Genomic DNA, 15,612 nt, shown 5'->3' with positions numbered 1-15,612 from the left:
CTCTCACAAAGCTTCATCCAGCAGGGGAGACAGCCGTTAAACCATCTCCCACATGAGTCTTCACTTAGAGCTGTAGAGGTGCTCCCAAGGAGACGTGTGGGCACTGAGACCACATGGCAGGAGACCTGACCTGGGCTGGTGTGGGGGGAGGGGGAGACTTCTCAGAGGATGTGGGGTCTAGACAGAACTGAAGGATGAGATGGAGTTAGCGAGAGGTGAGTGGAGAGAATTCCAGACGGGGTGAACTGCAAGTTCAGAGGTCCTGGGGAGTTCGGGAAACAGAGAGGAACCTGTTTGGGGCAGTGGTGGGTGATGCGGCGTAGAAGACCTCCTGAAAGCATCTAAGCACGCTGGTCTGAGTGGAGGTGAATTCTAGTTCGATGGAGGAATCCAGGGCCTGCAGCCCTGAACATCCCCCCAGTGCCCAGGGCCTCCCCTCCACAGCACGTCAGCAGGCAAGCACACCTTACCTGCCATTCTGCCTCCTCCCTGGAGAATCTGTCTGTGGGGCCGTCGGGGCTGTCCCAGGAAGCGTCAGCCCCATCTTGCTCCAGGACTGGCAGCAAGTACTGAGAAGGAGGGTAGTATTCCAGCCCTGACTCTGCAAGAGATGGCACAAGCTGACCAGGAGGGAGGGGACAGAGTCGTCCCCTCCGTCAGCCCCCACCTTCCTCCCCAGCATCCTGTCCCGCCTGCCTGGTCCACGGCTCCCCTGCCCCGGACCGGACTGGGCCCTCCATCTTGCTCGCCCTTCCTAACGTCAAGCACTCGGTAAGCGGCAGCTGAGGGAATAAATAGGCTCGCCAGCTGCCTCTTTACCATCCACGTGAGAATGGGGCGATGAGAAAGCGTGAGATTAGTGGAGAAGGCTGTGTGTGAGACCCTGGGAAGACGTTTGCCTTCTGTGGCCCTGTGTATTTTTCTCCTGTGTAATTTGACAGGGCTCATACCCGTTACCCATTTTTGGGTGGACTGTTTGCCTTATTGTTTTGTTTGTTTGCCTCATTCTTACCGATTTATGCTCTTTACATATTGTAGCTAATAACCTTGGGCCTATAATATATATTGCAGCAATCTTCTTCCGGATGGTAACCAGTCTTTTTTTTTTTTTTTTTTTAATTTTTTAACGTTTATTTATTTTTGAGACAGAGACAGAGCATGAACGGGGGAGGGTCAGAGAGAGAGGGAGACACAGAATCCGAAACAGGCTCCAGGCTCTGAGCGGTCAGCACAGAGCCCGACACGGGGCTCGAACTCACGGACTGTGAGATCGTGACCTGAGCCGAAATCGGCCACTTAACTGACTGAGCCACCCAGGCGCCCCGGTAACCTGTCTTTTTAATGACAGGATCCTTTGGGGGTAAAGACCTTTTAGATTTTAATATGGCCAAGGTTGTCTTTTTCAAATATAAATGGGAAAAGAAACACTAAAAATGGCTAGTAAATACATGAAACAATATTCAAATAACCAAGAACGTGACTTTCTTGTTTATCTGTCAGAATAAACAAACTGACAAAGCTGGTGGAAATGACACCGAGGGTCACTTGTGGGAAGGAAAAAGGGTCTTCTCACGGGAATGTAAGCTGGCGGAGCACACAGCGCTTGCCCCTTTGCCTGCCAGTCCCACTCTGCCTGCCCTGGAGGAGTACTCCCACGGTGCCACAGAGGGGTGGGTTAAAATGTTCGTGACACTGGGAGACTGGAAACCACCTCATGCTCACCAGCACGGAAAGGCTACATAATCTGTGGGGCTCCACCACGTGAAATACTATACATTCTTTAAAACAAGCCAGATCCGGGGCACCTGGGTGACTCAGTCGGTTAAGCGTCAGATTTCGCCTCAGGTCATGAACTCGCGGTTCGTGAGTTCGAGTCCTGATGTCAGGCTCACTGCTATTGGTACAGAACCTGCTTGGGATTCCCCCTGCTTGTGCTCTTTCGCTCTTAAAAATCAAATAAACGTTTACAAAAAAGGTGGGGGGCACCTGGGTGGCTCAGTCGTTTAGGTATCTGACTTCAGCTCAGGTCATGATCTCATGGTTTGTGAGTTTGAGCCCTGTGTTGGGCTTTCTGCTGTCAGTGCAGAGCCCGCTTCAGGTCTTCTGTCCCCCTCTGTCTCTGCCCCTCCCGCGCGCGCGCACTCTCAAAAATAAACATTAAAAAAAAAAAGGCAGATCCATCCATTATCAGGCAGGAAGAGGTCCAAGACCGATTCTTGAGTGAAAAGAGCAGAATCACAACAGCATGATACCTTTTGTGGGTTTTTAAAAAATATTTTTAAAAGAGCAAACCCAAAAACTTTATGTAATAATGTATACGTACTACACTGTTTAAAAGGATCATTTCTTAAGCTGTGTGGTGGGTATACATATGTTCACTGCTTTATTCCTTGCCTTTTGTACACCTACAAATGGCATAATTTAAAAATCTTTTTAAGGAAAATAAAGGGTTTGGGTGGGGAGATGGGTGAAACAGGTGGAGGGGATTAAGAGCACCCTTATCGGGATGAGCACTGAGTCCCGTAGAGAATTAGGCCAGCAGATCGTACACCTGAAGCTAACGTAAGGCTGTGTTAATTATGCTTGAAGGAAGAAAGAAAGAAAAGAACATGGTGTAGCTCAGCCACTAGCCAGGGTGCACATGAGAATCACCTGTTGCTCAAACACTACTCTGGTAGATGTGGGGCCTGAGTAGCTGTTGTGTGGTGTGAAACTTTTTCTTTTTTTTTTTTTAACTGAAATATCACATACACGCAGAAAAGAGCGCAAAGTCTTCACGCACAGCCTAATGAATGTTTGTAAGTGGCTTCCCAACTTTATGGCTTGCCCTTTCTTTCCATAAGTGGTGCCTTTTTGATGTTACTGAAATCTAATTTATCAGCCTTCCATGGTCGATGCTGCCTGTCTCCTATTGAAGGAAGAAATTAAGGTTCTTTTTTCCCACATGGATATCCAATTGATCCAGAGTCATTAACTGAAAAAAACCTTTGCTTTCTTTTCTGGTGGCTTTGCAACGGCACCTTCGTCACCCACAGCTGACCGCATGTGTGTGTCTTAGCCGTGTTCTAGAAGTTCCCCAGGTGACAGGAGCCCCTAATTAAGAATATCAACCGGGCAGGAGGTGCTGGATATACCGCTCCCACCCTCGGGGCACCTGGATCAGCGGTGGCCCTGGGTTTTCACTGCACTGCCACTCCTCCAAGTCCAGTCCGCTGTGGCCTTTGTCCTGGTTGACCCCATGACCTCCAGCTTGTCCCTGGCTTCCACGCTTGCTTTCTCCACTCCCTTCTCCTCCCTGCAGCTGGAGTGAACTTTGTAAAAAGCAAACTGATCAAAGCCTTCTCCTACTTGATACGAGGCCCAGATGGCCTCTTCGGCTTTACCCCATTTTTCTTTGTGTCGGCACCCAGCCACTCGGCTTCCCCTGTGGCATGCTTCCCACTGCCCCCATGCCTCTAGGCCCTTCGAGGGGCCTCTCCTGCCAGCAGCAGCCTTCTCTCCTTCCTAAGTGTTAATCACCCTCAGGTTTCAGCTGAGCCACTTTCTAGGACCTTCCCTGAGGACGTAGCCTAACCGGTAATTACATTTCCTAGTGTGACCATCTGTTCTGCCTGTTTCTCCTGCCAGATCTGAAGAGCTCCAAGCAGGCAGAGACGGTGGCCTCCTGGGTCTCTGCTATTCCCCCGAGCCCGGGCTGGCACAGGGCAGTTTCTGGGACCATGCTTACTCACTGAGTGAAGGAGGCAGGCTGCCTGCCTGGTTTTACCTTTGCAGAGGAACTGCTGAATGGCCTGGGTCCCAGCACTGCACACCTCCTGTGGGGGGTAAACCATGGACGAGGCGTCGAGGCTCAGAGTCTGCAGACACAAGGGGAACCTCTTTATACGTGTTGTCCACTTCGCTGGTCAACACAACCGCAAAGCACCTGATTTAGTTATGAATGTGTGTGTTTACGGTCTCCTCTGCCCACGGCAGGGGCAGCTCACCTGTCTTGTTCCTGCTGTGCCCCCAGCATCTAAAACAGAGCCTGGTGTGCAGTCAGCATGTGATTAATGTTTTTGTATAAAAACATAAGTTAAGTGGACAAAAAAGAAACTGTATTTGTATAGAATACACAGAAAATAAGATTCCGTATTTGTTAAAAAAAAAAAAAATTCTCTCGCGTTAGTGTATTTACAAAAACAATTTGGAGGAATATATATCACACTCAAAACCGTGAGGTTTTCCATTTGTTTGTTTGCTTATCCAAGCCCTCCTCCTGCTACCCTCTCACTTCTTCGAGGAGGCCTCCTGGATCTCGCAGAGGCCTCCTGGATCCCAACTGTGGGCCAAGCGCGGAGTGCCCAGTGCATGCATGAGTTACCTAAGGTCCGGCCGGGTCAGGAGCCTGTACCTTCCGTGCCTGGGACAGACAGGCCTGCCAGGCCAGACAGGACAGGCCAGACAGGCCTGCCAGGCCAGACAGGACATTGCTGAGTGGGAAAAGCAGCTCGGTTGCCTCCAACCCTGGCCAGCACAGCCCTTGTGCCCAGGAACACACACTGCAGTGGGGAGCTTGCTCTGGAGCAGAGCACCTGACTGCCGGTTTGGGGGGGCAAAGTCTAAAGAAAACTAACCCACATGGGTAATATTGGTTACCAACAGTAAAGTGTGGTGGCCGCTGGGGCCATGCCACCCAGTTTGGTGGCCATGAGCCATGCCTGGCCACATAAGCTTACTTTTTAACTGAGTAAAATGAAAGAGAATTTAAAGCTCGGTCCCTCGGTTGCACCAGCCACATGGGACACAGTTTACGGTGTTTCCATTAGCTGCGCTCAGCCCCTCGGCCCTGGTGTTAGACTCCAGCTCGTCCTGTTCTGGATGTGCACCCTCGAACAGGGCAATTGATGTCTCTGAGGCACGGCCCCCTCAGAGGTAAACAGGCACGTCACCCAGCCAACAGGCTGTCTGATGGGCAATATGAGACAACGTGCGAGAAAGACCTTGGCTTTAACCTAGAAGGGCCGCTTACTATCTCATCCTGAAAAAGGGTTTGCCCAAGGTGCCACCAAGAAGGTCAAAAGCTTTCTGTAAAGACTGGATGTGAAATGCTTCACTCCCTGCACTCCCTCTACAACGGCTTCAGAATCTGTGCCGCTGTGAGCTGTATGCTCCAATGCGGTGGCCACCAAGCATGTATGACTTAGTTTATTAAAATGTAAACTAATTAAAACTCAGTACAAGTAAATACATACCTCCTTGGTCATACTAGCCACACTTCCAGTGCTTGAAAGCCACATGTGGCTACCGATTTAGGCCGCACAGTCATTGAACATTTCCATCAGAACTGCAGAAAGTTCTATTGGACAGCACAGAGAATAACCATGTCTCGGCCTGTCTCTCCAGCTGGCCCGGGGAGAGGAGCTGACCACCCTGTCCCTTCTCAGGCAAGCTGTCACGGCAGGAGGGACCAGCCTCTGGCGTTAGCCACCTCCCTTTGCTGTCTACATGTTCACCTGCCCATTTCTGATATAGAGGCCAATGCTCAGCAGTCTGATCTGAGAGGTAATTCACTGATGGCTCATCAGAGGATTCTGGGATGTTGGCCAGACTGTGTGTCATATGGATGGATAAGTCCCTGTTCCAGAAGGTTGAGTTGCACAGAGGTGAAGAGCACGGGCCCTCAATTCAGACTGCCTGGCTCTCAATCCTGTCTCTGCTATCACTAGCTGTGTGGACTTGGGCAAGCTCCTTAAACCGTCCATGCCTCAGTTTTTTCATCGGCAAAAGGGCACAGTAGTATTTGCCTCACAGGATTTTCATGAGGATTCAGGGAACTGATGCAGGTTAAGCACCCAGCTTTAGTAAGCACCAGATAAACATAGGCTGTCTGGTCATTGCGACTGTAAGAGCCCACCTTCCCTGCATGAGCTGCCTTGTGTCAGTGTCTGTTAGGGCCTGGATTGTGTGCCCCCTGAAAACACGTATGTTGAAGTCCTACTCCCCCGTACCTCGGATGTCGATACATTTGGATAGAAGGTCTTTAAAGAAGTAATCAAGTTCAACATGAAGTCACCAGGCTGGGTCCTAATCTGATATGACTGGTGTACTTATAAAAAGAGGAAATTTGGACACAGCCACATAGAGAGGGAAGGTGATGTGAGGACACACGGAGAAGATGACTGTCTACAAGCCAAGGAGAGAGGCCTCAGAAGCAACCACCCCTGTCCACGCCGTGATCTTGGACTTCCAGCCTCCAGAGCCGTGAGAAAATAAACGTCTTGTTCAAGACACCCAGCCTGTGGTACTTTGTTATGACCGCCCCAGCAAACTAATATGGTGACCTAGGAAGAGCTTGCCCTCTGCCCCCTGACCCCTGCTCTGATGAAATCTACTTTCTACACCTCCAGGCAAGGCCGCTCTCCCGTCACAGCACTCTGGGCTCTTCGAGACCTGGACCCTCCAGACACAGCAGCTTCCAACCACATCAGATCCCTCCTCTCCCCTCAACACGCCCTGTGCTCTCCACTTCCCGCGTTCTTGGTACTGTTCCCTGCACCTCAGTGCTCCCTTTTCCGTGTCTATTTCTCCAGAGCCAATCCTCTCACAAGGTCTGGCTCGAACACCACAAAGTGCTCACAAGCAGACCTCCCGCAGGATTCAGCCTCGGGTCTTCACTCTAGGAGCGTGCTCTCCTGCCTCCGTCATGGCAGCAGAAGTCACCTAATTACAACTGTTCGACATCGGTCTCTCTGCGAGCTCCTAGAGACGTGCCCGGAGATCCCTGTGAGCCCAGCACACCCTGACCAGGGCAGGCATTCGGGAACGTGGGAAGGGGAAGGTGGGCAGGCCAGAGAGGACCCCAGGCGAGAGCGGCTCCCCACTTACTTCCAGGGTTCGAACGTGCGCCAGCAGCTGTGGCAGCCTCTGAATCTCGTTCTCACTGATGTCAAGGGTACGTAGGCTTCGAAGTTCCCCCACGGTGTCAGGAAGCTCCCTCAGCTTGTTATCTGCAGAGACCCCAACGGCACAGCTCGACCCCCCCCCCCCAAAGCCCCTTCACCAGCTTCCTGCCTGACACGAGTCCTGCCAGGACTTGAGGGGAAGTGGGTGCCTCACTCTGAGCCCGGGGCACGTGCCGGGTCCCGAGACCTGAGGCTCTGTGAGGAAGAGCAGCATGGTCGAGTTTCGGTGACCTGGGTTCAAGTTCTTACTCTGCCACTTACTAGCTGAGCGCCTTTGGAAAACGGACTGTACTTCCTTGGGCCAGTTTTCTCATCTGTAAAATGGGGATAATAATGCTATCTGGCCTCGAGGGACATCAAAGGGTTCAATGCAACTATGCATATGCAGCCCTCAGCACAGTGCCCACCCCATAGTAAGTGATCAATAAACACGGCGTCATTATATCATTCGTATGTTACAAAATGGGTAAACTGAGGTGTTTTGTGCAGAAAGTGCTTAAGGACCACCAGAGGACATGAGGAGCCAAGGGCACGGGAGGAAGCACGGTGCATGTGACTCTGGGCTCTGTTGCTAACACACGGGGTGGTCTTGAGCAAGTCGCTGCTCTCAGCCTTGGTTGGGGAGCACACCTCCCTGTCAGGGACTCGCGAGGCTCGCCGCACCGCTGACTGTGAAAGCAGTCTTCCCTGTGCGTCGGGCCCTGTCAGAAGCGTTACTGCGGCTCCTGGATGCTCTCCCCCACCAGGCCGCCACTCCTACCGCTCCTCGTTATTACAAATACGAGTGCCCAGGTCCTGGGAGCCTGGCTGGCGAGACGGTCTGCCCTCCTTGCTGTAAGGCCCTGGCCCTGAAGGGTCACAGGAGCTCTGCAGATGCCCCACCTCTAGTTACCTCTAGGGACAACAAGGGTCAGTCCAGCTTAAAGGGACGCCCCAGGACTGGCTGCCCTCATGCTCAGTGGTTCCCAGGAGGAGTGCTCTGTGGATGCCGGGCCGAGACAGCCTAGAGCTGACTGGGAATCACACAGACAGGGCTTCCTGGCCCCTACCTTTCACGTTGAGGGTCTGGAGCTGGATCAGGTTCCCAATGGAACGTGGCAGATATGTCAGTTGATTCCTTTCTACGTTCAATACCTAAGAAATAGGGACAAATGACATGAGAACCCACACACGAATAGTAGTGTCTACCCCTGCTTTAGGCCGGGCATCACCTGGGCACCACACACACCTTTATCTCCTCCTGACAGCCTCATGAGGAAAGCATAAACTGTCAGGATCCCCTTTGAGAGATGAGAAAACTGAGGCTCACACTGATGAAGTCACGTGCCGGAGAGAGCAAAGCCAGACCTTGAGCCGCTGCTTGCTGAGGTTCCGTCCCTTATGCAGGCCACAGAATGCCCAACAATGGACCCGTGATCAAGCAAGGAGGAAGAAAGGGACTAGCGGGTTTGGGGATCTGGGGGAGGCAGCAGTGACAAGGCTCTAGTTCTCCGAGTGTTGGGGGAACGAAGCTGAGATGTGTAAAGGCAGCAGGATCTGCCCGGGGCCTCAAGGCTAGCAGCTGGAGGTGGCCTGCCCAGAACACAGGCTTGTTGGATCCAGCAGGCCACGCTCCCTCCCGGATGCGGCACTGCGGGGCGAGCCAGGCCAACAGGGTGACAGGCTACGGACTCATTAAACATTGACGCAATGGAAAGCAAAGCAGCCGTTACAGATAACGTGGCAGATAAATATTTGATGAACCAAAGGATGGCTCTGGGTTATTGTCAGGTATCGGCAAGTTACAAGGCAAGGATGCACCGATTCTATAAGAATGTACACGTTTAAAAAAAGTCCCCAAAGATCCTCCACCCAGGTATTCACCGTGGCTTTCTAAGGGGTGCCAATCACTACTTCCCCACCATGTGTTCTCTGTGTGCCGTTGGGCAAGTGACCTCAGCTTTCTCCTCCGGAAAATGCAACGGCATCACCCAGGGGTTGCTCACTCACTTCATTTCCTGGTCTCCTCCATGTTGGAGGCAGTGCGCTAGCTGGGGTGCTGCCCTCAGAGGACTGTGACTCGGTCAAGTCAGCAAACACTTGATTAGTAACTATGGACTGTCCTTATGCTCCCAGGGAAGTCAGCCAGTGTAGGACCGAGGCCGATAAGGTAGATCTACTTTGACAGGGAGGTCGGGGAGGCTTCTCAGGGACACGTGGGCTGAGAGATGATGAGTCGCTCAGGCCGACGGAAGAGGAGAGGTCTGCGTGGACAGGCCCTGCCACAGTGGGGTGAGAGGCCAGGAGGGGTTCAGGAGCTGCCTGCCGGGAGCGACGGGGACAGGAGAGGAGGCTGGAAAGCAGGTGGGCCCGTCATACAGGGTCTGAAGGGGCTCAGTGAAGAGAATGGGTTTTAATCTCAGCGTGGAGGAAAGCCGCTTCTTTCCCTGTAAAGTGGGGCTAATACCAGCACCTGCCTCGCAGCAAGGCTGTGAGGAAACATATCAGAGATGACACGAGGGAAATGCTTAGCTTGCAGTGGGCTACGACTGACCAGGACCACAGTGAGAGGCTGAGGCAGAGCGCCGGATCCATCATTTCCTGTAAGTCGTGGGGGCTTAGAGGAAATCCCAAAAGCACATGCCAAAAGTATGGTATAGAGACTCCCACATTTCGGACTGCCAAGGCCAGGGCGTCCGAGGTTCCTCACGGGAAAGGGGCAGAGGCAGCTAGCACCAAGGGCAGCCCCGGGCCTGAGCACAAGGAGAACTCTCCAGGCTTGTTCGACTGCAACTTTTCTCTTAGGCCATCAGAGGCGGGTTCTGTGCGTCCTGCAGCCATACCTGGAGGGCGGTCAGCTGCCCTATATCGTCAGGAAGAGCGGACAGCTGATTATCGTGAAGATCCAGAACCTGCAGAGGGAAGACAAGCTTAAGCCCTCAGTCACCAACAGACAAAGCCCGCAGACTTCGGGCTCTGGAGCGCGAAGATGCCAGGGGTCTCTTCTTGCCTCTGGTGTCGGAACAGAAGGCTCCAACTCTTCCTCTCCAACTAAAGGATAGTGTATTCCATCTCTGCTCCGTTTCCAAAATATTATACCATCTCTTTCATCAGAAATTCATTAAAAAAAATTTTTTTTAATGTTTATTTCTGAGACAGAGAGAGACAGAGCATGAGTGGGGGAGGGGCAGAGAGAGAGGGAGACACAGAATCTGAAGCGGGCTTCAGGCTCCGAGCTGTCAGTACAGAGCCTGACGCGGGGCTCGAACTCCCAAACCTTGAGATCATGACCTGAGCTGAAGTCGGTCGTTCAACCGACTGAGCCACCTAGGCGCCCCATCAGATGTTCATTTTTAACTGTTGAGCGAAAACAGTATGCTATAGAACAGTATGCGTAAGTATTCACGTTACAAAGGAAAACTCCCCACGGTATAATTATATTATTTATGTAGAAAAAGACTACCAAATATGCAATAAAATATTGATAGCGGTTCTCTGGAGTGTGGAATTATATACATTTTTCCTCCTTTTCTTTAACTGTACTTGTTAATTTTTTTAACAATGAAAATGAGCAAACAAAGCACAGGCAACACACTGGAGTAGGTACATATGTTTCATACACATATGTATGAAATAGAAACATACGTATTAAATATACATCTGAAATACATCTAAAATGTTACTTGTTTTACGACAAAAATCATGAATGTTGGGCCAGAATAACAAAGAGAAGTAAAAACTACCCCAACTCCTATAAACCAGAAATAACCACGAAAAACACTTTGATGCCTGATGCTGCCATCTTCTCTTCTTATTGTGTGTCCCCACTGTCATAGCTCACGTTCGTGTGAAATAATCCTGAGGCCATAGGTCACATCGCATGTGAATACATCCCAGTCCCTGTTCTGGAGAGGCTGACAGTTAGGAGGGGGTCAGCCTAGACACAGGGCTTTCACACACTGACCACATGATGCCTGGAGCCCCTCCGGGGCCTTCTCTTTTGGGTTCATCAGTTTCCAAGCCCTCTGTGAGTTCACCTGCTCTGAGTTTACAGTTTGCCTTTCTACCCGTTCAGCAGGCTCCCCAAAGGCAGGGCTGGTTATCTTTGTAACCCCACCCCATGCACAGTGCGTAGAAGGTGCCCAATAAGTTGTGCTGATCCCACCCGAGCCTGCCTGTTAAGTTAGGCCTGCATAACCTATAATAAAGGGAGCTTGGCTGCCACCTGGAGCACCAGGCCGAGCCCGTGACACGGGGGACAAGGGCCCCTGTACCTTGATGGTTGCGAGACTCAGGAGGCTGCAAGATTTAGGGAGCAGGTAAGTGAGGTGATTCGTGTGGACAATCAACACCTGTTTGGAAAAGATTTGTGGCGCGTTAGCCTGAGGATGAGCAGCGAGCAGGGGCAGCCAGCTCGGCGCGGGAGGTACGGCAGAACCCGCCTGCCTCTGCTCTCCCGGACGCTGCGACGGGGGATGTGCTTCAGAATCACGGAACCTGCAAATGCAGAATCACATGACCTGAAAACCTGTAACTTCGAGGGTGAAGGGGATCTCAGAGGCCTCATTCTACCTTCCACCCTGAGGAGGGTCCCTGTGCAGCTGTCCTTCCTTGATCTGAACCTTCCTTGGCGTCAGCATCTTCATGTAGGAAACAGAATAATAAAGTAGCTGCCTCCAAGGGCTGGCATATGATTAAGAAACTAACAGACAAAAAGCACTAAGCCCAAGACTGGCCTGGGGTCCGGGGCTCAATTCGTGTCATCTGTTGTTTTTTCTATTTGGCACCGACCCTTGCACAGAAATGTCCAGTGTCAAGGAGCTCACTCCTGTGTTGGTATGGAACACTTTTTTTTACCTCCCTTCGTTTAGAATACTCTTAGCTGTCTACATGCAAAGTTGTGATGCCTTTCTGAAAATCATTCATTCCATTCTTAATTTCTTCTGGGTGACCAGCATGAAATGAGTATAGTTTTCATTACGATTAACAATGAGGTCACCCAGTGTTTACTGTGGCAGGCATCATGCCCAGTGCACTTGCCTTTCTACCTGCCCACCTCCCTACCTGCCACTCAATTCTCACAATACTGTTTCGAGAGTAGAGCTGGGAGTGTCTTCATTTCACAGATGAAGAAACAGATGTAAGAGTTGGTGGAAGTTGCCCAACTCATGAGAGGGGCAAAGCCAGGATGTGACCCAGGACCATCTGACCCCAAAGCCTGCTCTTCTAACTGTGCAAACACCTGCATCAGGCTGAAAGGGAGAGAATCAGGGAGAATGGAGGTGCCTGTGCCAAGAAGGCAGCTCCTAAAAATCCCACCCGATTTGAAACCAGCAAACATGCATGAACGAGTCTCTGAAAATGAGGATTCAGCTCACCTTTTTCTGTAGAACTTTGCATGTTGCAAAAGCCCCAAATGGAATCTAAGATGGGAGAAAGAAGAGTCAGTGCCTCCCCTCCAGCCAGTTTTTGTTTTCTGAGGAGCACACATGTGAGGGGGGGATGGGGCAGGAGGTGATCAAGTGCAAAGTCCTCCCATGGAGGGCAGCACTAAGCCGGGAGGGTGGTGGGGCACGCTGGTGAGGAATGCCGCTGGGGACATGGTCAGCCGTCCCTTATATTCAGCTGGCAGGAGACTGCCCTGCCCGGCCCTAGCCCACACACCATCTCCATCATGAGCTCTATTTGGGCAAAAGAAAGATCTCTGGTGCTGGGCACCAGCTGGAGAGGCTGGGGAACCCCAGAATCTCCCAGTTCCCTGGAAATCTGTGTGTACATTTTCTTTTTTTGATTAAAAAAATTTTTCTTCAGAGAGAGCACACGCAAGTAGCGAAGAGCAGAGGGAGAGGGAGAGAGAGAATCTTAAGCACGCTCCGTGCTTAGCACTGAGCCCGACATAGGGCTCGATCCCATGACCCTGGGATCATGACCTGAGCCGAAATCAAGAGTCAGACACTCAATTGACTGAGCCACCCAGGCACCCCTGTGGGTACATCTTTTAGACTCCTTGATTCTAGGAAGACTATGTTGAGGCCAACAATCATCTTAATTATTCTGAACAAAAGCAGAATCTAAGGAAACTTCTCTTGATTAATGCTTCTGGCCTTTTAAAAGCCCCAGTCCACATCTGTCTCTCTCAGGGACATGTGATCCAAGAAAAAAAGGACGGATCAAATTCATAGCCGGAACACTACCCCCAGTTTACCTCTGAGAGCTCACATTTAGAGATGTCAAGAATGTCATCTGCCCCAGCTTCTTTTGCCTGAGGGTGAAAAGAATGATAGAAAGTGTTCAAACAAAACACCCTTGCAGGGTGGACAGACCAGGCAAAGAAACACAGGATTAAGGACCTATAAGAGACCACGGACACCATCTGGTTCACCTAGTCCATTTTGCAGGTGCGCCAATGATCCCTGCTTTAATGGGGCTTGAGGTCCAGCAGGGAGGAGTGAACGAACACGGAATGACAACAGGGATCAGTCTTGGGAGGGAAGCACAAGGCACTCCTGAGCACCTGACAGGCGGCCTTGTGGGTCTGCTTTGAGTCAGAGATTTCCTCTGGGGGTTGGGGAGGCAGGCAGGAGGGAGGGAGTGCACGGCTTGTTTGAGGATAGTGTAGAACCCTGTTTCATGAGGGCAGAGGTAGAAATGGACTCAGAGGAAACCCAGTTTCCCTCACCAGACACATCTGATACTCCAGGCGTTTCCGAGCCTCTTCACTGGGTTTCCGCTTCCGGAAGAAGAGAGGCATTCTTCCTTTCCCCCCGGAGTAATCTTCACGACTCTAGGGCACAGGAGAGAAATTAGGGCCTGGGGAATTTGTGACACATCCAGGACAGGCAGCCACAGGAACGCAGAACACGTAGCTGATCTGCTGGACCGTATGATCCTTGAGGGCAGGGGCTATGTCCATCTTGACCATCAATCTGTGCCGTGAGCCCGGCACAATAGGTCTTTCTAAGGATGCTCTTTGAGAACTCCTAGCAGATGGGACTGATGAATCACTTCTAGTTCCTGAAACACTGTAAGAGTGGCAAACCAAGCACGCAAGGCATCGGCCAGCCATGACCTTGGGGATTTCAACCACACGATAGGCAAAGAGATCTCTTAGTAAAATAACAACCCAAAAGCAATCCTCAGACACCTTACCACCCTCATGGCTATTTACTCCATGAGCGTCTCACCACAGCCCAGGTTAAGGTAATGAAACTGGCACGTGAGCTCAGTGATCTGGTTATACCGCCTGGATTGTAGAGAAACCAGTCTGGAATTCTGCTCTTTGGAGTCCCGATACTGTGAGGTTATCAGGTCCCAACTCCTTCATGCTCACACTACCTTGGCACACACTAGGTACGTTGTCCTGAACTCAGAAGCTAGGTGCTTACTGCCTGCCCTGTATCTGCAAATATCAGTGCTTGATAAGGGACATCAATGAGCCAGGAACAATGTTGTTACTACTAATAATGTTACCAATACCAGGTTCTGTGAGGATTCAGTGCTTTCATGTATGTGAAACCCGTAGCACATTACCAGTGTTCAATAAATGTCAGCCACATAGCACTATACATCTCACAAACGTTGATTCAGCGCCTACCACAGCTTAAGGAACTAGGGAGAAGATGCAGTTGAAGAAGAAACACACCCAGTCCTCAAGGGGAAGGGCGGAGATCACAGGTCTCCGCCCACAGGGGCGTGGGCAGTCCGGGGAGCCGGCCAACCTGCAGAGCTGGCTCAGGCCCCTCTTGTCACCCGCTTGCCAGCAGTGATGGGGATAATCTAAACACAGCCCTCCCCCAGCCCTCCTTGATGACAAGCTCTTACCCTTACCCTGCTCCCCAAGGACTAATCCTCTCTCACCTCTCCCCAAAATTCAGCCCTCCCCCGACCTGCCCCACAGTGGCCATCCCCTCTCCATCCCTCCCATAAGATCAGCTCTTCCCAACCTGCTCCTCGATGTCCACCTCTCATCCATTCCTTACCCGGACGTCCAGCCCAGTGGGAAGAACCACACCCATCCTCCCCAGGCTGGAGTGGGGAGAGCCCCACCTGGCTTTGTGGGTGCACAAGTCCCCAGTGCTCGTTCCCTCGGGTGGACCTGAAGGTGGGCAGGTCACTCGTAAGGCTTGGTCATGGACGCCGGGTCTCAAGAGCACTGGGCACCGGGCCCGGGCGGAGCGGGAGTCTGGTATCCTCCAAACGCAGGAGCTTGGGACCAAAACAAAACTCTGAATCTCAGAAAGTCATTCAGACCAGGATGACGAAGTCAGACTCTGAAAACCGTATAATCTTCGAATTAAGAGTTGGGTGAGATTTAGACTCGAATCAAGTTGTTTTGATAACCAAAATGCACACATCACGAGGGAGCTAAAAGTGGGCTCGGGGTCCCCATGACCTTAGGGTCTAGGAATGGGGATGCGGACACCTTAGGGGAGGGGCGGGGCTTTGCAACTGGGCGACAGGAACCACAGGGTGACCCTCACCATTAGGGAGAATAGAGAACAGCGGGGCCCGAGAGCAGCCCTCTCTTGTTGCCTCCCCCAGGGGAACCTCCCGAACCCCTCCTTCCGAACCCTTAGCCACAACTCACCGCGGAGTAGGGTTCTCCAGCCCGTCAGCTCAGCCTCAGGAAACTGCCCATAAGCAACATGGCGGCAAGGACGTCGCTGGGAGGCTGGGCGGAGCTTAGCGG

At 51.7% G+C, this 15,612-nt stretch overlaps 1 protein-coding gene across 4 annotated transcripts in view; it reads right to left on the bottom strand.

The window, feature by feature from the left end:
* LRSAM1 (leucine rich repeat and sterile alpha motif containing 1) overlaps positions 1–15,603 on the bottom strand; it is a 39,108-nt gene extending 23,505 nt beyond the window's left edge. For 3 of the 4 annotated variants that reach the window (XM_047069821.1, XM_047069813.1, XM_047069831.1), the window contains exons 1-11: positions 15,511–15,603; positions 14,970–15,128; positions 13,603–13,707; positions 13,129–13,185; positions 12,302–12,346; positions 11,198–11,275; positions 9,767–9,835; positions 7,994–8,078; positions 6,868–6,989; positions 3,767–3,857; positions 471–601 (exon numbers count right to left, since the gene is read on the bottom strand). In XM_047069821.1, coding sequence (XP_046925777.1) covers positions 471–601; positions 3,767–3,857; positions 6,868–6,989; positions 7,994–8,078; positions 9,767–9,835; positions 11,198–11,275; positions 12,302–12,346; positions 13,129–13,185; positions 13,603–13,674 — 750 coding nt within the window. In that variant the 5' untranslated portion in view covers positions 13,675–13,707; positions 14,970–15,128; positions 15,511–15,603. Of the gene's footprint in view, positions 1–470; positions 602–3,766; positions 3,858–6,867; positions 6,990–7,993; positions 8,079–9,766; positions 9,836–11,197; positions 11,276–12,301; positions 12,347–13,128; positions 13,186–13,602; positions 13,708–14,969; positions 15,129–15,510 lie in introns of those variants that run through there. The other variant, XM_047069838.1, reaches the window with a different exon arrangement.
* Positions 15,604–15,612: the final 9 nt, after the last annotated feature.

The sequence above is a fragment of the Lynx rufus genome, unplaced genomic scaffold (genome assembly GCF_022079265.1).
Source record: "Lynx rufus isolate CCGP_SWC_20201006 ecotype Redwood Valley unplaced genomic scaffold, mLynRuf1.p SCAF_10, whole genome shotgun sequence".
NCBI lineage: Eukaryota > Metazoa > Chordata > Mammalia > Carnivora > Felidae > Lynx > Lynx rufus.
Note: the sequence above shows the minus strand (reverse complement) of the source record. Positions and strands in the feature narration are given on the sequence as shown.